This window comes from Echeneis naucrates, chromosome 23 (genome assembly GCF_900963305.1).
Source record: "Echeneis naucrates chromosome 23, fEcheNa1.1, whole genome shotgun sequence".
Lineage (NCBI taxonomy): Eukaryota > Metazoa > Chordata > Actinopteri > Carangiformes > Echeneidae > Echeneis > Echeneis naucrates.
In genome coordinates this window covers 13,075,805-13,098,978 of record NC_042533.1, presented here as the reverse complement: position 1 = coordinate 13,098,978, position 23,174 = coordinate 13,075,805, and the positions used below count along the sequence as shown (strand labels likewise).

At 39.6% G+C, this 23,174-nt stretch overlaps 1 protein-coding gene across 3 annotated transcripts in view; it reads left to right on the top strand.

The window, feature by feature from the left end:
- The window catches only part of LOC115036652 (anoctamin-4), a 40,944-nt gene extending 21,023 nt beyond the window's left edge, over positions 1 to 19,921 (top strand). The window contains exons 7-29 of one of the 3 annotated variants that reach the window (XM_029494916.1): positions 672 to 772; positions 1,795 to 1,839; positions 1,923 to 2,054; positions 2,236 to 2,342; positions 3,426 to 3,481; positions 3,611 to 3,732; positions 3,872 to 4,006; positions 5,700 to 5,796; positions 6,021 to 6,081; positions 9,780 to 9,862; positions 11,097 to 11,237; positions 11,767 to 11,931; positions 12,110 to 12,146; positions 12,432 to 12,543; positions 12,925 to 12,982; positions 15,167 to 15,264; positions 15,478 to 15,620; positions 16,290 to 16,442; positions 16,520 to 16,667; positions 16,780 to 16,899; positions 17,304 to 17,409; positions 18,474 to 18,680; positions 19,401 to 19,921. In XM_029494916.1, the coding sequence (XP_029350776.1) occupies positions 672 to 772; positions 1,795 to 1,839; positions 1,923 to 2,054; positions 2,236 to 2,342; positions 3,426 to 3,481; positions 3,611 to 3,732; positions 3,872 to 4,006; positions 5,700 to 5,796; positions 6,021 to 6,081; positions 9,780 to 9,862; positions 11,097 to 11,237; positions 11,767 to 11,931; positions 12,110 to 12,146; positions 12,432 to 12,543; positions 12,925 to 12,982; positions 15,167 to 15,264; positions 15,478 to 15,620; positions 16,290 to 16,442; positions 16,520 to 16,667; positions 16,780 to 16,899; positions 17,304 to 17,409; positions 18,474 to 18,668 (2,415 nt within the window). In that variant the 3' untranslated portion in view covers positions 18,669 to 18,680; positions 19,401 to 19,921. Of the gene's footprint in view, positions 1 to 671; positions 773 to 1,794; positions 1,840 to 1,919; positions 2,055 to 2,235; positions 2,343 to 3,425; positions 3,482 to 3,610; positions 3,733 to 3,871; positions 4,007 to 5,681; positions 5,797 to 6,020; positions 6,082 to 9,779; positions 9,863 to 11,096; positions 11,238 to 11,766; positions 11,932 to 12,109; positions 12,147 to 12,431; positions 12,544 to 12,924; positions 12,983 to 15,166; positions 15,265 to 15,477; positions 15,621 to 16,289; positions 16,443 to 16,519; positions 16,668 to 16,779; positions 16,900 to 17,303; positions 17,410 to 18,473; positions 18,681 to 19,400 lie in introns of all 3 variants that reach the window. The other 2 variants (XM_029494915.1, XM_029494914.1) reach the window with 2 other exon arrangements.
- Positions 19,922 to 23,174: the final 3,253 nt, after the last annotated feature.

Here is a 23,174-nt window from a genome sequence, read left to right as displayed (position 1 = left end):
GTTCAACTCTTATCTAAACTGCTGCCACAGATAAACATGCACATGGAAGGTTCCAGTGAGTTGTCTTTACCGTGATTGCTCTGGTGCAACAAATGCAAAATCAATATTGATTTGTGAGATGCTTGCACCTATAATGCATATGATCTCACTTTTAAAATATTTGTAGCTTTTGTGTCAAGTCTTGCAAGGTTTGAGAGCCAAATGCAGTTTGGTGAACTAGCACTTATACAGCCCAAATAATTGTGCCAATGGCAATTTTGTGTTTCTACACACAAAAATGGATGTTGTGATCTGTGTGTGTGTGTGTGTGTGTGTGTGTGTGTGTGTGTGCAACTTCAGTGCTGTCTGCCAGTGCAGCAGTGCCAAGGTCATTGTGATCTAGAATATGCTGGGCAAGATAATGTTTCTTGTCTCCTTCACCAACCCACTTGTGTATGCCTCTTATGTGGAGTCGCTGAGTTATTTTTAGGTCTCTTTTCTTCATGAATCATATACCTTTAGACCGACTCCCTCTCTTTCAGGCAGAAAAAAAAAAAAAAAAACAGGTGAGGAAAATAGCAGATGCATGACATCACTGTTAACTGGATGAAAAGAGCATCAGTCAAAGCTGAGATATTTCATGGTCCCTAAACCTGTTTGAAATTCTTTTTCTGTGTGTTTGCCTTCCTTAGGCTTCCTTAACGAATAGTGACGTGATCTTTCTGAAGCTTCATGCACCATGGGAAACTCTCTGTCGCTACGCAGAGCTCATGAACATCCGCATGCCTTTTAGGTGAGACAACAACCACTCCTAAAAGGGTCTTATGGAATCCATTTATACCTTGAGATAAAATGTGTCTCATATAAAATTGGTCCACAGTATACACCTAGTTCCACGGGCCAAATCTGGCAAATGTCCAGAATGATAATAAGATGCTACTGGTCTAATTCTGCCACACACAAAATCTTCCAGCTGTCAGTCAATAGTTGATAACAGGAGGATTCCCTCCAGATGTAGATGTATACTGGCCACACTTGGGCCAAGGACCAAGGCATAAGCAGGGTGAGTCCCATCTTCCTCTCTATGAGGAAGATGGGACTCACCCATGACATTGCCTGATTGTATTTATACGTTTTTTTTGATCTGGGGGAAATGCTGGTTAATTTCTGATACCCGCTTAGCTGCTAACTCACTGATGTAGAACACAGAGATTCTTGTATTTCAGTCTAAATGGTTGTTGCAGGTGGACTGAAAACCCCAGTATTATTTACACTTTTACCCATTTCCAGAGGGATTAACTGTCCCTACAGTGTCTCAGGTGCATCTAAAGCATAAATTCATATGATAAAACACTATCAACCAATCTGATCACGCAAAATCCATTTTTATGGTCGGTAGAATTTGGTGTTAACTCTTCCCTCTGGAATTTCCTGGTGTACTAAAAAAGGTTTCGTGGACATTCAGGGTTTGAATTTTGCATCGTTTTTATATGTTTGCTAGCTGCAGTCTTCTTCTTCACTTCCTTTGTAGGTGCATTGCTTTGCTTTTTTGCACATTATTGTAACCAACTGTCAATCAATGGACTATTATAAACCCAGAGACAGAAATGTTGTGTTTCCCACATAATACAAACAGGGATTGACTTAAAAATACGTGGCCCATATAGCCATGTACTCATCCAGGTGTTATCATTAGTAATACTTGCAGCTGCTATAGCAGCAGGATTACTGATGGTTATATTGGTAGTTGTATCAGTCATAATTACTAACCAACTCTCGTGCCAGACTAATTATTGCCAAACTTTGACATTTCAGGAGGAAAATCTTTTACATGCACCGACGGAACAAGTTCATGAGTAGGTGAGTGTTCAGTCAAAGAGGCGACATTAATATCTGAAAGCTAAACTCTAATTGGGTAACTTTAACTGCGGCTTCACCAGCAGGATGGAGAAACGAATCAACAAATTTCGCGGTTGGCTTCCCCGCAAGCCCATGAAGTTAGACAACAACACTCTGCCTGACCTGGAAGAGAACGAGAGCTTCACCGCCCCCTTCAGTCGATCAAGGATACACCAGTGAGTTTTACAGAGGCGCCCTTTAAAATATTTTCAGCCCTTGGGAGATGATTTTGCTTCAACCTAAAATTGATGGCTGGTACCTTTTCCATTTCCTTTTGTCGTACTTTTGCCACTTGGAATTCTTTCAGTCGCCTCTTTCTTTTGACTCATTTGTTATAATGGGCTCTTTTCACTGCAGTTTCAACATCCACAACAAAGACACCTTTTTCAACAACGCCACCAGAAGCCGCATTGTCCACCACATCCTCCAGAGGGTCAGATATGAGGAGGGTAAAAATAAGATGGGTGAGTCTTGGTCTGGATATTACAACAAAGGACAGAAATATTTTAAATGAGAACTGGAAGCTACAGAGAGAGAGAGAGAGAGCATGTGCTGCCACAGTAAAACTCACACGATCGTATTTCAAATTCATTTTTATTTTTATTATGTTCTCAAGTCTGACGTTATCACACTACACCTTCAATGTTTTTCTTCTTCAGGTATTTAATCCTAATTAATCTTAAAATACAGGGCCCGGAGTATCTCTATTGGATCCAGCACATCTTATTTAGCATTCATGTCATTGGACTGTTGGGTATATGGGTAGAAAGAGGAAAAGGAGGTCTGTTGATATTGCTTGATATGAGTACGATTGAGACTGTCCAAGTTAGCGACTATGAAGAAATTCAATCGTTTTAAAGCCCTTTATTATGCAGTCAGTGCTTACTACAGCCATTATATAGAAAAGAACATACAGTTATTATATTGCTATATAAGCATTTGTCCCCAGTAGACAAATGCTTAGGGTATGAGGAACCGACTTAACTGAGCACCTGAAATCCTTTGTAGAATTAATATCATCTCGTTCATTACTCAAAGTTTTCAAAAGAAGCAGCTTTTTTTCCTTCTGTATCCAGAGCTTTTTCACCTGTAGTGTTGGATTCAAGATGCTTGTTCTCATTCCTTTAATGTCATGACTATCCATTCAGCACAATGCAGCATAGTCCACTAATGTACAGACACCGGGGGCCTCATTTATAAAACTGTGCATATATAATTACTAAAAGTGTACATATGCCCAAAAGCCATGGGTCAAGAGTCATGATGAATTTATGTAGTCATTCTGACTTTTCTAACTGAAGCTTCTTTGGTTGCTTTGGATTTATATTTAGGATCATTGTACTTGTCAGGTTGCTTAGGGGTGCACACATCCCCCTGTCAAGTCTGTTTTTTGTAGATCACAACCTTTGCATGGGAGGTGACGTTTTATGCGTATGACACATTTATAAATGAGTTGCATTTATACACTTAAATTTGGACTGATTGCTCATGAACTGTAGAGTAACATCTGTTTCTCCTCTTTCATGGGGCTTTCTCTGTGATTTCAGGGCTTAATCGTCTTTTGAGCAATAATTCATATGAAGCAGCTTTTCCTCTTCATGAGGTGAGCCAGTCATTAATTTGGTTTTCCACCTGTCTCTCCGGCATATACATGGGAGCTGATGTGTAAAAAGAATCTTGCATTCACTGATTTTGTGCTTGTACATACATATGTGTGTTTCCATTTTAACAGGGAAGCTATCATAGCAAAAACCCTATCAGAACACATGGAGCAGAGAACCATCGGCACCTGCTGTATGAATGTTGGGCCTGGTGGGGGGTTTGGTACAAATACCAACCACTGGACCTCATCAGGTAAACACATTTAAAGGGATTTAAACCCCATATTTTAAGTTAAAACAACATTAATAGTCCACACCAAAGGAAATATTAAATCGGTTGACATCCCAGCTAAAGTTCATTTTTGTATAAATCTGTTCTGTTGCTGTTCCAGGAGGTATTTTGGAGAGAAGATTGGCCTGTACTTTGCCTGGCTTGGCTGGTACACAGGAATGCTGTTTCCTGCTGCTCTGGTTGGCCTCCTGGTGTTTCTGTATGGTCTCTTTACTTTGGACCACTGCCAGGTCAGGTAAACACACCTTCTTTTTCTGACATGTCAAACTGGTAGTGGTACTGGAAACAGGTCATTTTTAGATTTAGATTTTCTCTGGAAGTACAAGTTCTATCTGCCTCATGTTGTTTTTACAGTCTTAATGACAAAATGCTCAATGAATGCAAATCAAATACTCAAATTATTTGATGAAAAATGGCAACATGAAACAAATTAGCTATTACAGATTAGGTAATGGTTTGTGCAATTATCCCTTCTAACCTTTGTCTGTTATAAATTGTAGGAAATTAAAGGTCTCATATAATTGAAAACTCTTTGATTATAAATCAGGTGTACAATCTTTATTAATACAGAGAAAGTATCAAAGGTCTCAGCGAACAGAGAAATGTTCACAGTCTGTATTCAGAAACTGAGCCGTAAAACCAGCTGGACTAATGTAACGTTGGGATGTCACCACCCTCAGCCACGTCACAAAGCCCTGCCCCCAAAGCACCGGGAACCACCACCCTACCTTACTTTATTTTATTGCTCAGAGAACAGGGCATGTGGGTGTGAACTGTCGTTTGGTCCTGACATCCTGTCCAGGCTGAACCTCATTCACCCCCAGGGGTTGGCAACCTTCACCATTAAAAGAGCCACTTACGTGCAATTCCCACCAAATAAAGCCGCCTGGAGCCGCAAAACCTATTTGACCGCTATAATGAAGATAACACTGCATATATAGTTTCATTAAACTTATGCCATGTATTTAACTGTCATTTATTGCATTTATGAAATAAAAGAATGATAAACTGATAAAGAATAAGTAATAATAAAAAAATAAAAAATAAAAAATCACCAGCCTGTCAGCAACAGATGAAGGATACAAGGTGTGATGCATAGTTTGATCGACACAATATTAAAACCTGTTTTTATTTCAATGTTAGATCTCCTAAGTCTCAGAAAAGATAACTATTACATTGAGAAAAAAAACCCAACTAAATAGAATAACATTTATTTAAATTTAATGGGCATTATTTATACACATTATTTTCTCACAGCCACAGAGAGCCATGGCAGAGGGATTGAAAAGCTGCAGGGTTGCCGACCCCTGTTCATGCCCAATGTCAGCTGGGATCAGCTCCAGCCAAATAAAAGGCTTATATAATGCATGGATGGAAATAGTTGTGCTTAAAGTGGCCAGCAGAGGTCCTCTCATGTCACTGTGTTGTTCATCCTTTCAGCTTTCAATAGGTAACCAGATATAAATATGCTGCATCATTACAGTTGTTGGTCTTTGGTGATTGTTGCTTCCACAACAACCTTTATTCTGGTGTTCATCAGTTCACAGCTAGCTATTATAACAGAGGCCAAATCAGTCTCCCAAAGCCGTATTGATCTTTATCATATATTTAGTATTAAGTATATTTTATTATCGTTTACCCCAAACCATAACCAAAACTACATGTGTACAGAGTCAGTGTCACAATAAAGCAGCTATGGAAGAAAAACAAACTCTTTGTCCACTCAAATCTGTCTTTTTCTGCATATATACTTTTGCTGTTTGATAGGATGCCCACTCTAATTGGGTACTGACTGAAAACTGAATTTTCTAATTGTTTCCTCTGATGTGATCTTACATTACTGTGGATTTTTAGTTTTTTGCCCAACAACACAGTAAAAGCAGGTTTGCCGCAATTTGACAAGCTTATAGCTGTTTGTTTTTCTCCAGTAAAGAAATCTGCCAGGCCACTGACATAATCATGTGCCCCATCTGTGACCAGTACTGCCCCTACCTGAGACTGTCTGACAGCTGCATCTATGCCAAGGTATCATCACCACAGCAACCGGATACAAGTTCCACTTATTGACCTCAGAAAAAGTGTTACCAGCCAGATAGACTTTGTCTACTTGTGACTTTCATTCTAGATGATTCAGGATATTAATTGTCAGGTAGACATGAGTCCGTGTTCAAAGTTGCATTTCTGGCTATGGAAACAAATGTGAGCATTGTAAAGTTGTATTTTAGCAGACATTTCTTCCCTTATTTCAGGTTACACATCTTTTTGACAATGGGGCAACTGTTTTCTTTGCTGTGTTTATGGCTGTTTGGGGTAAGTCAAAGCATGAGCATTTAAATTTGACATTTGTATCACTGTATCACCAGCTAATCGACAGCAGTGAGAGTGAACAAAACACTGTCCTCATGCACCATAAAACAAAAAAAATTGGATGAAAAGTTCTAACACACTCCATAGAGCTAGAGGGAATTGCAGAGTTGGGTGAAAATTTTCTCTGGGCTGATCACTGAGTACTACCTTTTACTATACACATAGCAACCTGATCCCTTGAAAACAGAAAAAAGGTAGATGAGGGTAGCATCCTAAGCAGCTTCGAAGTAGTAGTTATTCATATATTCAGTCACATTTAGTGAATACCAGAGGGCGTGAAGAGCCTGTCAGCGCTGAACAAGATCCCAGGGTATGGAAGGTGGAAACAGCAAGCTTGTGTAGGGTTCGTATTCTTCCTCTGCTGCAGCAACTGCAGGCGATGAAACAGCAGTAGCAGAACTGAATAGCTGGTAGCTGGCTTGTTTATAAATGTCGGGGTGAAGGTTTGAGGAGGCTGGAGAAAAAAACGTAAGAAAGGTGTGTTGAAGAAAAGACGACACAGGTAGAAATGGTTAGAAAATTATCTTCTTTCCCTTTTTTTAAACTGGCTGCTTGACCAACATGGTCTCTTGCAGTTCAGTTCAGGTGAGACAGCGTTTATCCTTTGACTTTCACAGAACACACCTGGGCTCTCGGTTAAAACACAACATGAAACAGACTTCATGCTATTTCATCATATGGAATCTGAATATTATGGATTATGTATGTAAAATGGAGGCTCTAAAACATGAATTGCACGTGTAACAACTGTTGTTCTCTTTTAATGTTGCTAAGCCAACTCAAGCTGATTTCATATGAAGTGAATATAAATATTTGTGTTCAATGTTTATGAAACTATATTACTAGATGCCTTTCAGTTAGTGAATGATGTCCTTGTTGATTCGTAAAATCCAGAAACCGACCTCAGAAACAGCTGCAACAGCAAACTAAATGCTTACCAATGGGCTTGACCGCAGTGCCTGGGCTTTTGAGCGCCTCCCCTAGTTGTTTGTCCAACCTCCAGCATCTCAGCATGAAGACCAGAGCAAAACACAGCTGGAGGGCAAAGGTTAACACACCCAGCACGATGATGGTGTTGTTAGCTGTTGAGGCTGGAGATCAGAGAATGACTACTAAATTAATGTTTTTTAGTGCCGTGAGGTACTTTGTGAGTTTTAAATAATCCGACCACATAAAACCTGTCAGGGAGTCAAATGTTTAAACAGAAAACTTGAACTAATTGTTTCATTAATGAACCATTAACCAATGTGGCTTTGGCACAATAGTGTACCTATTAATGGAAGCAGCTTGCGGCCTGTTTTTGTGTGTCTTAGTAATTTAGCTGCTAGTTCAGACATTGTCCCCATCACGGTGGAAACCCCAACTACTTGACTTTTATCAATATGCTGACTTGACAGTGTAAGTGAATTCAGGATTTGATTACCTATAATTTTTTTATCATGAAGTATTTCAGAGTGAGATACTGAATTGAAGGGGTACCCTACCAGACGCTGAGAGCTGCGATGTTGACTCCAAATGTGCGACCTCTGGCTGAGAGTAGCCCACCGTTAGGTTCTGGCTCCGGAGGAATCCCATCAGTCACACGTATCTCTTCTTAGGGAGAGGTCCTGTGTTTTCAGGCAGAGGTGTCACTTATATTTATTGACATAGCAAGCCTAAAGCAATCAGCACAAGAATAAGTAACTGCAGTGGGTTATCAACTTGAAATAGGAAAAGAATTCAACAGACTTTCTTCCTACTCGCCAGAGAGAGGCTTTTCCTCTCAGTTTCCTCCTGATCACAGATGATTTTATCATTATTAAAAAGCAAGAAAATGCAGAGAACGGCTGTAACCCAAACAACAACAAAACAAATCGCAAACAGGACTTCATCAGGACTGACACTTTTAAACAGCTCGTAAACATTGTGTAACACAGTAGAGCTCCAAAGATCGCGTCACAAAACCATAGGTGAACAATGGAGGATCTGCCTGAATCAGGCGATTAATAACTATGTGTAGTTAGACGCACACACACACCTACACGCATTCTCTATGTGTAGGTCAACACTTCTGAAATATATGCGTATGTAAGAAGAAGCCAAACTGATATTACAGTATGTGAAGTCGACACCACATGTGAACCATTATGAAGAATGCAAAGGGCTAAAGCTGTTTTCACAGCTGCCTAGCCTTCCAGATCCAACCCTGATGAAAATACTAAAAAGCATTGAAAATGCAACGTGTTTCAGTTGCAACACTCTCTATTGCACCAACCTTAACGTGCTGATTCTTGGAGTCGCTGCTGTCCAAGAATAAATGTTTTAGGTCCAACTCAGCTCAACTCCGCTGATTAAGGTTCCTCAGATATGTGCTCCCCTGCTGACTAAACACGTGAAGCAGTTCTGCTCACAAACACCCAACCCTTCACATTCAGAACCTACCACTGATCAGAGCGAAGTCCCTGCAGAAATACTGCCGAGTGGAGGCCAGTCAACATGCAATAAGTAAGCTATCGTCAGGACTTTGTTCAGAAATACTTGTCAGCCTCTGAATGAGCTTTCAAGCGGCAGTGAATTTAATTACACTATATCAACATTGGAGTAGAAACTGTCACTGTGCCTAAAGTGACATATAAATTAGCTGACGCATATTTTTTTTTTCCCAGTCAGAACTGAGCAAATGGCCCAGAGGCAGGAGATGAGAAACCTGATCATAGTCTCACATTTGTGATCGCATCAGAGATATATGTTTCTGCCATAGGTAAACATTTAATTATGTAACCAAATGTCCAAAAATGGCAAATGATTTTGCCATCAAAGCTCTGTGGGATGACCTTTCAGAGTAAATTATTAACTTACCAGTGTAACAGTTCACTCAAACAGGACCATAGTCCACCTGTCCATTAGCTATGCTGCTTATTCTTAAAGAATCATGATTGGGAGGGAGTCAGTACGACCTGACACTGGGTGAAGGAGGGCATGGTACACCTTAGACATGTCAACAGTCTCTTTGGTGGCAGAAATATATAGACAACCAACCACTCTCAGTCCTATTCACACCTGCAGGCAAGTTTACAGCTAGCAACCCATGTTTTTGGATTGTGGGAGGACAACTGAGAAAACTCAAACAGACACATGGAGAACCTGAAAACTCCAGAGGGCAATACTTTTTAGCACCATTTCCTCCCTTGAATAAGTGTCTTTTCTAGTATTGTAAAGGGTGTTGACGAGTGCCTGTCCTCCAGTCATCCACAGTGCAACAGTCTCCAGTCACGATTCTTCTGTTTGATACATTAGAATTACACATATCAGTAGTTCTGTGTTAACAAGGAGTCAAATGACTGATGTAAATAGTGTTGCTTCCAGACAGAATTATCACCCAACCATTCAGAATGAAGTCAAGTAATGAATAGCATGAAATTAAGTGAATTGCAGCCATAAATATGGATGGGTGCTAAAGTTACAACAGAGTTTATAGCAACAAATGTTGCTATAAACCGCTGGAGCTGGAGCGTGGTCCACATAATGTCACAAGGAACTTTCAAATTTCCACAATTATGAAAAGAGTTTGGTGCATGTCAGGCCATGTTTCAGTTCTGTGAGAGGGGTGACACAAATAATGGCATTTAAACTCCTGATATGGTTTAATTAATGTGTTTCAGCGACAGTCTTCCTGGAGTTCTGGAAAAGACGCAGAGCTGTCCTCGCGTACGACTGGGACCTAATTGACTGGGAAGAAGAGGAGGTAAAGATGCTACTTCAGTTTAGATTTTGTTTTGTGGCATCTGTCCCCAATCAAGTCCCTCCCAAGTATTATAAGTGCTGTGAGAAGAGTTTATTAAAATGAAAAGACAAGGAGGATTATCTGTAATCAGACTGCATCTCACATTGATTTGGCTAATAATATTCGCCAAAGAGATTTTTACAGTCTTCACCTATGTTCTGCTCTTAAGGAATCTCTACCTATTGCTGTTTTTAGTAAGTCCCTGGGGTAAACTTAATGTGAACTAGTAGGTGTGCAATATTCACTTTGTATTAATCTGTCTTACATGATGCCAAAAAAAAATAAATAAATGAAAACATTTATCTGTAACCAGACTTGTTTTCAGTTTGATTTAAAATGTTGAATTACAGTACAAATTACAAAGACACACTGTCTTTTTGAGAAATGTTTGCCTGTCAGTTTAATTAAAAAAACACAGGCTTGCTGCCCAGAGAGCCTGGCCCCCTGAGTCTGTATCAAATCATTTTATGACCCAATGAACATGCACAATTCTAAGACTGGTCGGATGAAGGCCCTTCATGTAATGGGGAGAGCCCTGTTGTGTGAGAGATTTGGGTGAATTTGTATGTTCTTCCCTGCAGCCCTTGTTTTTCAGTCATTGAACTGGCAAATGTGTCCTTTGACCGACTGCTGTTTGTGGGTGGAAAAGTGCCTAAGAGTCTCAGTCTGCTTTGTATGGATCAGAACACAACACTCTGATTCCAGTTTTTGTTTGTCCCATTCCAGCTTAGCTATGGCTCACTGTAGAGCTTTGCTGTGGTTCATTTCAAATGTAAATCAAACATGTAAAAATGTAAATGAACTGCATAACTGCGTAACATGAACACATTTGTAATGTCACTCTTTACAAGGTTCAACAGCATCTAAATGTATTCAGTGAGGGCAGCAATCCCCCAAAAACAATAGCTAATCTCTCCTTTTCTTTACCCCCAGTTTATGGTACATATGCCAGAATTAAACTGAAGCACCAGCTGCTCGTTGCTGAACTTTTCTCCACTGTCTTGAAAAGTAACATCATGAAATGATGTAGTGAAAAAAAATCTTTTTAACAAAGGATATCTTGAAATAAAACTTGCTTTAAATATGAAACTAATAAAATTCAAAATTAATTCTCCATTTGTTTTTATATTTATTCATTTATTTATTTATTTTATTTATTTATTTCTTTATTTATTTTTATTATTATTTTTTTCAGGATGAAGTACGCCCTCAGTTTGAGGCCAAATACTCCAACAAGGAGAGGATGAATCCTATATCAGGAAAGCCCGAGCCTTACCAAGCCTTCAGTGACAAATACAGTCGCCTAGTTGTTTCAGCTTCCGGGATCTTCTTCATGGTGAGTGGAATCAGTGTAAAATAGCAGGTGTGCCACTTTCCTTTTGATTAACCTTCATTTACCCTGTATAGTCTCTGTTTACACATGCAAATTTGAGCTTCCTTCTTTATTTGGATGATGAAATAATACATTGCTCATGACTTTAGTGGTATCCTTGAATTGCTGCATTCTTCCTTTCAGTCATTTTAATTCCCAGTTTACTTAAGTTGGTGCTCAAATTCAAATTCAAGCTTTTTTCAAATTGAAAAGAAAACATCTGATCTCCCTAAGATTGGGGATGAAATTGAAATTATACTGTAAAAATCTACTTGTTATTCAAATCACACACATTAAAGACATCTTTTTAAACAAAATTGCTTTCATTGATGGCAGATCATAACTGGTTGCTTGTCCATGACCTTGTATTACATGTAAATTGGATATTGTATCAACTTGTTACCATTTTCTCTTTGCATTGTGCCATCTGCTCTGTAGATTTTTTGTGGCAGCTATCTGTATTTATACTAAGAATGTTTATTTCATGTCACAGATACTGGTGGTGATTGCCGCTGTGTTTGGCATTGTGATTTACCGTGTTATCACTGTCAGCACTTTTGCTGCCTTCGGCTGGGCTCTCATCAGGAACAACTCTCAGGTGGCCACCACGGGTACAGCAGTCTGCATCAACTTCTGCATCATCATGCTCCTCAACGTGGTGAGGTTCTGCTGTTGATCAACCTCAGGGATGACATGGGACATAAAAGGGTGGAGCGGCGATTGATTTCCAGACGATGACAGTCTTAATCCAATCAAAGCACATTATCTAAGTTATTTGTTGATAAGCAACAATACATTAGAATCAGTTTAACTTCAAACCTTGTATTTTTTTCTAGCTCTATGAAAAAGTTGCTCTTCTTCTCACTAATTTAGGTAAGTTGACTGCCTCAGCAGATTTAATGAAATAGCATTCATGCAGACTAAATTACTATTGTACATTGGTGTTGGGTCTGTTCTGGGCTGAGGTCAACTGGCTTTGATCCAACTCTTTTTTTCATCCATACTATTCTATTATCTAAATCAATCTCATGTAGCTGTGGCCCAAAGTGTGTAAGATCTGCATACATGTGTGGGTGAGCGGACAAACTGTGAAGTACCATCATATCTCTGCATCTCATTCTGTCCATTCATGTTCCTTGTGTCTGCCTTTGTCCACAGAGCAGCCAAGGACTGAGTCCGAGTGGGAGAACAGTTTTACTCTCAAGATGTTTCTTTTTCAGTTTGTCAATCTCAACAGTTCAACTTTTTACATTGCCTTCTTTTTGGGAAGGTGAGTTGAGGAATTACTAGAATGTAATGTTTTTCTCACAAGACTGGATATAACAAAAATATGGGCAATTTCATGGAAGCATAATGTATATTGCCTTTAAAAACAAAAAACTTAAAGTTAATGCAGGAGAGACAGTGATCTGTTTTGGACATTGACCGTGAAGGTCTTAAGGCCGTGAAATGAGTGTAATGCAATCAAAAATATTTTTACAACTTAACCCAACAGCCAATGAGAAGGCTTGACCGCAGGAGTGAGCTACATGTAGAGCACATAGAGCACCATTTCTCTCAAACTCACCTCGTCAGTGATAGTCCACCTGTGACCTGACACAGTGTTGTTTTGTTTTTTTTTTTTTTTGTTTTTTTATTCCTTGTCTGACAGATTCACAGGTCGGCCTGGTGCATATCTACGCCTCATCAATCGCTGGAAACTGGAAGAAGTTAGTCATTACTTTGCATTCCCACAGGACAATAACAGCAAATCATTGTGGATCAAAGTATTTCAAAATTGGACACTAAGCTATTAAAGCATGCCCAGACACCAGTCGTTTAACCCCCATCAGCAGTTAGCGATGCTACCAGCAGTACTTATGGGAACACGCAGGGAAATTACACATACTGAAGTAGTCTATGGGGACAAAGAGCCTGAGATGGTGCTTTTAGGGGCTGAGCTAATGTGGTACCACTTGTTCCCCAGGCTGTAGGAATGGAAATGGAAAAAATCCTCTGTGCCCTCAGTCAGTCTTTTATAGTTATGCAGAGTCATGATTGTGCTCAAAGGGTTGAGTGTCCTCAGTCAAAAATTTGCAAAGCTGCTACACGTCTTAAGGATAGAGTATGTCTGAAAAGTGTTCTCGTCTGTAAATTCCTTCAATATAGGCCTGTGCTGTGCAAATAATGTAAATTGGACTTCTTAGAAAAGTGCCCATATAAAAAAAAATCGAAATATAATGGAAATTGTAAGAGCCAAATTGCAAGAGGTTCAGCTGCTTTGATAAAGATTGAATGTTTTGCAACCTGTGTGTTAGCATTATAGGCATCTTTATAGGATCTTGGTCATACAGTCCAAGTCATATTCTGAAATAAAAGTTTTTCATTGAAAATGAAATGCAGGAAAATCATTCCAACTAAAACTACATATTGTAGTATCTGCCAAAAATAATCGCACTGTGATATAATTGCATTGTTTCACCTCTTATTATAATACAACCCTGCTTCTTGCTCAACATGAAGGCTTCGTCATAACTGCAATGGCAAGGTTTCAGCTCAAGGCTAGGTTCCTTGCTATGTATCACAGAATAAACGGCAGAAATGCCAGAGGAAAATAGATAAATAAAAGCTCTGTTTGTTTGACTACATTCTATTCTGTGTAATATTAAATATTAAAATAACGCTGATGTTTATTGAGCCCCGCAGACACAGTGTGTGCCACATTCCTACTCCTACTCCATACTAATTACAAGCAGCCTTTGTGTGTGTAGTGTGTTCTCAATCCCTAATTAAAAGAAAACACTTATTTGAATTATGTTACTCTCCCACAATGCAGTCTTCAAAGGATGGAAGACCTGCGCACAGCTGCAAAAATGGAAAACAGTGTGACCCATTTCTATTTTATTTTCTCACTGTATTTAATATCAACCATTGTTAGTGGTTTTGCAAACAAGTATACAATAAGTCATAATATAGTAAATAAAAACTTTATATTTGGAGAGGATTTAATTGTGGAAAGCCCAGTGTTGGAAAGATGCTCCCAATAAAACTTTGTAAATGGATGATGGATGAAAAATGTTTTTTTTGTTTTTGTTTTTGTTTTTGTTTTTTTTTTTTGAGAGAGATTTAATATCAGTTTTTTGTTTGTTTGTTTTTTCCCTTAAGCTTTTCCATCACAGCTTGGTCCACTTAAATCTTCCCCTTGATGCTGAATAGTAATGGCTTTTTTTGGGGGGGAGGTTAGATATTAACTATAAACTGTGTTACCTTTTCAAGTTCAAACATGTTGCAGTTTGACAATTAATTTCCTGTTATAGATTGGAAAATGATGTTGCAAAAGTGAGCCAGAATACTGTACTGAAATAAGGACTGTACAGTGTCAACACACTGTGAGGTCACAGATTTGTGATTCAGAATTTTTTTTCCCACACTAGAACAAACTTGTAAGCTTGTAAGATGAAACTGAGGACAACTGAGGGCTGAATCAGACCTGCTCTGTACTCAATCCTGATTGTGTGGCAGTCAGTCAGTCAAACAGTTGCTAATACAACCCCTCCTTTCAAGTCTATATAGAAACTGGAGAGTGAGACTTTGAACTCATAAGGGAAAGATTTACTGAGTTTGAAAGTCAGGTGAGAAGGACCATTCTCCCGTAGACAATCAGACCCCTGACTTCACTTTTATTTCCAGTACATGCTCTGTACTGTTCATACACAGAGAAATTTGCTCATTTGCTCAAAATAAAGAGGCCTCTGAATCGTCTCCTTGTTAGCTTTGCTTCTATGCTGCATTACTTAACAGTCGAAACTTTCTAAAAAGTCAATTTACAGTACATGCATTTTTGCTTGATTTTGAAAACACCATTGTTAGTACAGTAGATTTGACCCTCTCTTTCCCTCCCTCGCTCTCTGCAGTGCCACCCTAGTGGCTGTCTCTTTGACCTATGCATGCAGATGGGGATCATAATGGTGCTAAAACAGACCTGGAACAATTTTATGGAGCTTGGCTACCCGTGAGTGTCTAGTTTTGTTTTTTGTGTCTGTGTTGGTTTTGTTTTAGTCGGGTTGTCTTTTTTTCCATCTTCACATGCATCCTGTTTGCACAAGGCATAACACTCATACAGCAAACAATAATAACAAAGAGAACAATAACAGGAAATTGGAGCCATTTGTTTCCATATAGAATCCTAACTTTCTGGCATTTTCTGCTGCGGTTGTATTTCCAGGCTGGTCCAGAACTGGTGGACGCGGAGGAGGCTGAGGAGAGAGCATGGAGAGAAGGCCAAGGCCAGCTTCCCACAGTGGGAGAGGGATTACAACCTCCAGCCAATGAATGCCTATGGACTCTTTGACGAATACTTGGAGATGAGTATGTTGCAATGCCAGCGCAGTACATAGAGTTCACTGCACATGTTTAGTGCTAATAAGACCTTGGCCATGTTAGTTCCACTCCATTTAGCATCAGTTTTGTATTTTTAAGGTTATCCCAAGCAATCCACAATTTAATCCTCTATCATACAATCATGCATACAACTGTAAACTTGATTAGATACAGTGAGTTGAATTCTAGCAGACCTTTTAAATCTTCTTTCCCGTGCCTTTTAATTATTTCAATACATACATGGTTTATTATAATTGATGTCAAGAAGACATGGCACGGTAGAATAAGCTCCATGAGAAAGGGGTTTCTGGTATTGATAACCCACAGGCAATAAACTTTCAAGTGCAGAATCTCGCTATGGCCCACGCAGTATTTCAGTGTCCAGCTCATTGATTCAGTTTTTGGCTACTTCAAAAGCTTTTTGTTTTAGCTTTCTCATCACGTTCATCCTTGGATGGAGAAGGCAGGAACGAGCTGTGAAAGCTCACTGCATACTACAGTGGACAAAAAAACTGAAAAAGAGTGAATGTTGAGTTACAATTTTTCAGACGGTCACAAAGACTAAATATGAATCCTTAAGTTGCGGGATGTCTGTATGTGACCGTCGACCATGTTACTCATCATCTAAAGGATTTTAATGCCTATATGGTGTCTCAGTTTTACAGTTCGGCTTCACTACCATCTTTGTGGCAGCTTTCCCCCTGGCCCCTCTCTTAGCGTTGCTCAACAACATCATTGAGATTCGTTTAGACGCCTACAAGTTTGTCACTCAGTGGCGGCGCCCTCTGCCATCACAGGCCAAAGACATAGGTAAATAGAACACAATGTTTCATTGCCACCCATCTTATCTCTGGTTTGGTTTGAAATTAAAAATCTGCTCATGGTAGGAATCTGGTATGGAGTTCTGGAGGGTATCGGCATCTTATCTGTCATCACCAACGCCTTTGTCATTGCTGTTACCTCGGACTTCATCCCTCGCCTTGTTTATGCCTACAAGTATGGACCTTGTGCTGGTCAGGGTCGAGCAGGGGAGGGGTGAGTGACAGTCAAATAAGTTTAGTTTTTCTTGTTTTGTTTTGTTTTTGTTATAAAGATATTGAAATGTTATGTTCTTAGTGCTGCATATTCTTTCTTGTGTGATCCTCAGTTGTATGATGGGTTACGTCAACGCCAGTTTTTCAGTGTTCCGGGTATCTGACTTTGAGAAGAGGTCACAGCCCAGGACTAATGGCTCCAAGCTTTTTGGAGAGGCTGTTAAGTATTGCAGGTTTGTGAGTGTGTCTGCACCACAGGTTTTCAGTTTACCATAAGCGTAATATGTTAAAAATCTGCTATAAACTGTTACATTTCTGTGACTAAGACCTTAATTAAGGTTACCATAAGTGTCTTGCACAAAAAGCTAAATAGCTGATGAACATAAACCTGTTCATTTTTAGCTGGATCTGACTGCAAAGTGTTTGTGCAAGGCCAGGATGGATTGTATGACCCATTTTGTGTGTGTGTGTTTTCTGAACTTCACATGAAATAAGGGCCACAAATGAATATCTCAAACAGAAGTACACCAGAAGCAAATAAGAATTTTAACAGTGAAACAATCTGAAGTTATTGCATATATCTACATGAGTTAGTTTGATGTGTTGAACCGACGATATTAGTGTTGTGCGCCTTCAGGTATCGTGACTACAGGGAGCCTCCAGATTCGGCCGAGCCGTACTCATACACTCTACAGTTCTGGCACGTCCTGGCAGCCCGACTGGCATTCATTATTGTCTTTGAGGTCAGTGTTTTCAGACTTTGATAAATGACCCCAGACAGCAGGCATGGTTTGGAATTAGCAGAATCCCCGCTCTCGTTTTGTTAATGGTTTTTAGCTTTCTGTCTCCTTGAGCGTGAGAGTCCATCGATATTTTCGATGCTATCATCGTCAAATGCTCTACCTTGCTTTCAGCTTATAAAGACAATGTCAGGTACTGATGTCAGGTGCTGTGAGCATTTCTCTGTGGACTGTGGACTGTTTAATTCAGCCAACAAGTTTAATTATTAGATTTTTGGGTCATGTTACACATGTGATTGAAATGTTTCTTTTGTAACTCAATCCACAAATACATGAAATGATGAGGTGTGTTTGTAGATGTAGAAGCTTAAAATTGGATTAAAGATGCAGTGGCAAACGGACCTATGCTGCATATGCATACCTATGCTCCTTGGTTCCTGTCGACCTCTTTGCAACTGCCCAGACAAAAGGCATGAAAAGCCCAGAAAATAATACTCAGAAAAAACATGCAATGCTGTTGCTCATAATGTCAAGCCTACAAAAATAACTGTCTGAAACTGCTTTCACCGGCACCAAACAGCAGACCGAATCAGCAACGTTAATACCGTTCTTATGGTTTCTAACTCGACAAAGACCTGCATCCGGCTTAATTAATGTTGCCAGGACACAAAGTCAGTGTCATCACTGTTCTGTATTGTAGTAGTTGAGTTGCATAACCATCGCCATCCTGCAACACACCCTCCCATATATGCAGCTGTTAAATTTTAAAGCATAAAAGTTGCAAATAAATGTTTCTGTTTTTTATTATGATCTTGCCAACACTTGCTGCGGATTCATGAGGACCAATTCATTATAGAGTCCATAGGGAGGCCAGAGTTTAGTTGTTATTTTTACACAGGTATACCACAATGAGTGAATTTGCGTTTTAGTGATAACATTGAAGCTACAACTGTAAATATAGAGTGCTTTGTTTTTGTAGGTATGGTTTTGATAATGTGATAAAGTGCTCTGTTCTTTTGGGTTTTTCTTGCTTCCTTTTTTCTTTTCTTTTCTTTTTTTTTTTTCAGCACATGGTCTTTGCCATTAAGACCCTAATTGCATACTTAATCCCAGACCTGCCCAAAGACTTGCGGGATCGTATGCGCAGGGAGAAATACCTGATCCAGGAAATGATGTATGAGGCTGAGCTGGAGAGACTGCAGAAAGAGAAAAATGAGAGGAAGAAGAAAAAGGACAGGGCCCATCACAAGGAGTGGCCCTGAACACACCAACTGGTACAGCCAGAGATTACTCAACTGTGTTTATCATGTTAATCAGAGGGAATTTAATGTTAGTTTAAACCCTCCCCTGAACGGGGATTCAATTCAATCTTGTTTTAGCTACGGAAATGAGATGCAACAGGTTAGTTAAAGCTTCCACATTTTAAAAGCCTTATATGTTGACTTTGGAGGGCAGCACATTGCATTTAAATTGCATGAACAGCATTTCAAATATTAAGTAAAGAAAAAGAAAACTTAACTAAACAGATTAAAAGCCTGTTTGACCCGATGGTGTGTTTTCACATTGTCCCTGGGTGGTTGTCTTCCTGAAGCCTTTTTTCTTGTGACATTAAACATGATGGCAATGAACAGGACCTTTTCTTCCACCGGGCCATACTCATATATTATTATATGTGTTACAAAGTACATGTATAATGTTTAGACTTACCTAGGTATTCAAGATAATACAAGAACAATGCTGCATAAAATATATTTTTAAAACGCTGACTGCATCATTTGTTTTAATTGGAAACATAAAACCAAGGGCTTTGCAAATTTGAAAGTTTGTTGATTAAATAGTAATAAAAGTTGTTCAGCTGGCCAAAATGGAAAACCATTGTGGGAAAGACAAAAGTTAGTAGAACTAACACAAATGACCGGAACAACGACAGAAAACAAGAAATCACAACGCTGTACACTTTCCCGATCTGACCATGTACTTTCTCTTATTTCCAGGTTATTGGCTGGTGTTGAGTTTTCACTGCACAGTAAAGGAAAGAGAAGCATGCTGGGTCTCCTGCATGATCATGGACCCTCTTACTTAACTCCAGCCACGTCAAACCAGCACATCCAAGTGGGCCCCTGAGTAACTGCACTCTGCAGTGCGTCTGCACCACACTCAGACGTCCTCTTGAACATTTGGCAGCAGGCTTTGCTACATTATTTTTCTCCAGATAGATTCTGCCACTTCGGACTCTAAGCAACATTTGTCTTTAGATTCTGAATGTAGATTTCAAGCAAGACTCAACTTTTACAGGTATAGTGTTTTAGATGAGAGACAACAAACCCTCTTTTGAGCTTATTGAATGAAAAACCCTGTTTACATTTCTCCTTGTTTTAGGAGTTCACAATTTTGCTTTATTGTAAATAAAGATATTGAAATGAATGTCAGGCCTTCTGCTCTGCTATAGTGTAGTGCAATACAAATAAAAATGACTTAAAGATCTGTTCTATCCAAGCTGTGGCAGTGCCCACAGTTTGCTTACACTGCAAATGCTTTCCATTTGAATTTAAATTGGTAACTACAGTAATAAACACTATTTATTGTAAAGAAGTGTGACTTTGACTTGACTGTGTGTGTCTGTCTTTGGTAATTTATGGAGATGCAATCATGGACCACTATTAAGTAATAGTAATAATAATGGTAAGGACATCTGAATTCATTCATTAAATTTAAAGGACCCATAAACAAGAGTATGGCAGCAAACAACGTTTTTCAGGTAGCAATCTTTAGAAACACGCAGGGATTGCACGCATGTGAGGTGGCACAGTGAAGTAAGTGGTGTTCATGTGATAGTGGCCTTCCGCTATTAAAGAAGCAGGTTTTCCTCTGGGAAGGCTCTGACACAGACGAAGGACCAGGAGGACTGGCCCTGGAAAATATCCAGGGAGTTCCTGCAGACTCTCCTTGTTTCCCCGTGGGCCCGGTCTCTGGCGCCAGTGCTTGTACTGATCTGACTTCATTGAGCTGGAGAGCTTTCAGAGAAATTCCAGCTGACTTTCTTTTCTTCCATATGTCACTAACTTGATGTTACATGTCATTGTTCGTTAGATGGCCACAGCAGCAGGTCACTAGCAGGTCACTTAGGTGATTTGCTGCCAGCTAGCTGTCACTGTTGCTGTGTGGCAGCGGTCCCCAACCATAAAATAACTTACATTCTTTATGTTTTATTTATTATCCGAATCTGAACTATGTTTTATTTAGAAAAATGACCGGATTCTCTCCGTTACATCCGTCTATGACTCACTCTTGACGCGCGTCAAGACGCTTGTCTCGGTCACGTGATACGTTACCGCTAAAATTAAGCTAGCGAAATGATTAAAAAGGGACAATTTCTTTGTGAAAGGGGAAAAGACAGTGAGGAGACAGAAGAAGAGCCTGCGACTTCCATGAAAAAGAAAGCTGAATTTAGGTTCGGGGTTAGGGGGCAGAGGGGATGTTACTCATGTTATGTTACGAGGACGCTGCTAATAAAGTTGCATACGAGCGCACAGTGGATTCATGTTTATTATGAAATGTAGGAAAAAAAGCGCAGTTTTTATGCCGATCGTATCATTTTATGTTGTCGCATTTATCCGCCACACGTTAAATGCCGATCCGTGGAAATGTTGTCTGACATTAAACCGGGCTGTGGCGCAAAAAACGCTGGGCACCGCTGCTGTGTAGCATCCTGTGATTTCAAATCAGCAGCCAGGATTTCGACAATATTAAGGTCTTTAGGTTGTTCAAAACACTATCAGTCCAGAAAATGAATTTATCTAAGGTTTTATTTTATTTTAATTTTAGATTCAAACCCACCTCTATATTGTTGACCTAAAATAACCCAACTTTAAAAGAAAATAAGATCATAGAATAATGGTGTCAACTTCTTTATATGTACATTTTTTTATTGTTCAATGTGTACTCCTTTTAGGTTGCTAAAATCCCCCAAACACACGCATTTCTCGTTGACACCACCAGAGGATGTCAGAGATCTTCTTCAGCTATGTCAGACTTACAGGAGAGTACAATTTGGGAGTTTGGAATGTAAACATTTCTTCTGTAACCACTCATAACGGAGTGGTTGACAGTTGGGTTCATCATTCCCATCACTGTATGTTCTGTTTGTATTTCCTATTGCATCTTCTCTGCTGCTCTTGCTCTTTCTCCATCCCCTCGCCCCCTCGTCTTTTTTCTCCTTCACACTTCACACTCTCACTGCCTCTGATTTCTCTCTGCCTTTCTCTCTCTCTACACCCAACCAGCCGAGGCAGATGGCGCCTGAGGTTTGTGCCTCTTAAAGGAAGTTTTTCCTTCCCACTGTCGCCAAGCGCTTGCTCTTGGAACGACATATGTATGTTGGGTCTCTTTAACAACTCCATAAAGAATTACATCTAGACCTGCTCTACGTCTAAAGTGATCATTCAACATTTGCACAATTTTATCTCTTCATAAATTTACCCCACACTTGGTGGGGTAAATCAGCATGAAGCTGATATAAGTAGCTTTTTACAGTCATACTTATTGATCTGCAGTGTATGATGGATGATGAAGCACAACCATGAAAATACTTTTATGAGCTTACCACTCGCAGGATGGAAAAATCAATGATGCTTTTAAATATTACTTTCTGTACTTATTATTTCATCTTATAAATGAATTCTCGCCACCTCTTACACCCCTTTTGCCACTGTGACTGGCACTGGACATCCTTGCAGATGCATTTTAATACTGAAACACAACTGTTTATCTAGTGTCTCCCCGTCTGGTCATTTGGAACATGAAAATAATCAGAGTGGAGAGGCTTGTCCTTCCACATGGATTACTCCGGTGTTGTGGCCTCCACTCAAACTCCATTTTGATTATTAAAATCAGGGGATGGAGGAAACTGGGTTTTGTTTCCTATTAAGGCAACTCTTCCCCCATCTAAGAGGATTATCCCTGACACACGCCCAGGACTTACGTAAGACTGTCAGAGGATAATACCTAACATTTCCTCATATCCCATATTTTGGCATCTCGTCACTCTGCGGAAAGGGTGAAGTTGAGCTGACATGACAGATATCATTAGGTTTCCACCACTGAAAACAGACTCACTAACTGACAGGCTACATTTTTTAATTGTTGTGTAATGAGTACTAAAAGTGATTGTGATTGTTTCTGTAGAGTTAATGTGTTTTAAGTTCTACTTTATTGCTGCATCATTAGTATTTTTCTTTTAACATTAACTACAACTGTCGCAACAGTTAGGTTTAAACTCACACCAGGTATTTCCAGTGTATGACATCATGCAGTGTACTATAAATACCCGGACGATGCCCTCAAAATGGTTAAGAAAACAAACCAAAAAAACACTTAAAGTGACACTTCTCACCTTCAGCAGTCACCATCTTGACTCTGTAATGGAAGGAAAAGGAGCACCAACAAATTTTCAAAGTTGCGAAAAAGACTTTATGTCCCCAGTGTTTCACAACACAGGAACAGTCAGTTCGAATGAGCAAAGCTGGTGGCTGGTGGACAAAAATCACCTGCCGTGATTGTCGTCTCTGGTGACTCCAGCAGTGTGTAAAATTTGCACCCTATGTCAGTGAGGGTATTGCAGACACATTGTATTGAACATGAGACACAGCATGTGTGTGTTACGTGAAAAGCCTTCATCCAGTAACAAACCCGAGAATTATGACCCAACTCAGACCAGAGAGTACTGCGTTCAGTCTCAAATCTCTCCACAGCTTTTTTTTTTTTAGAAT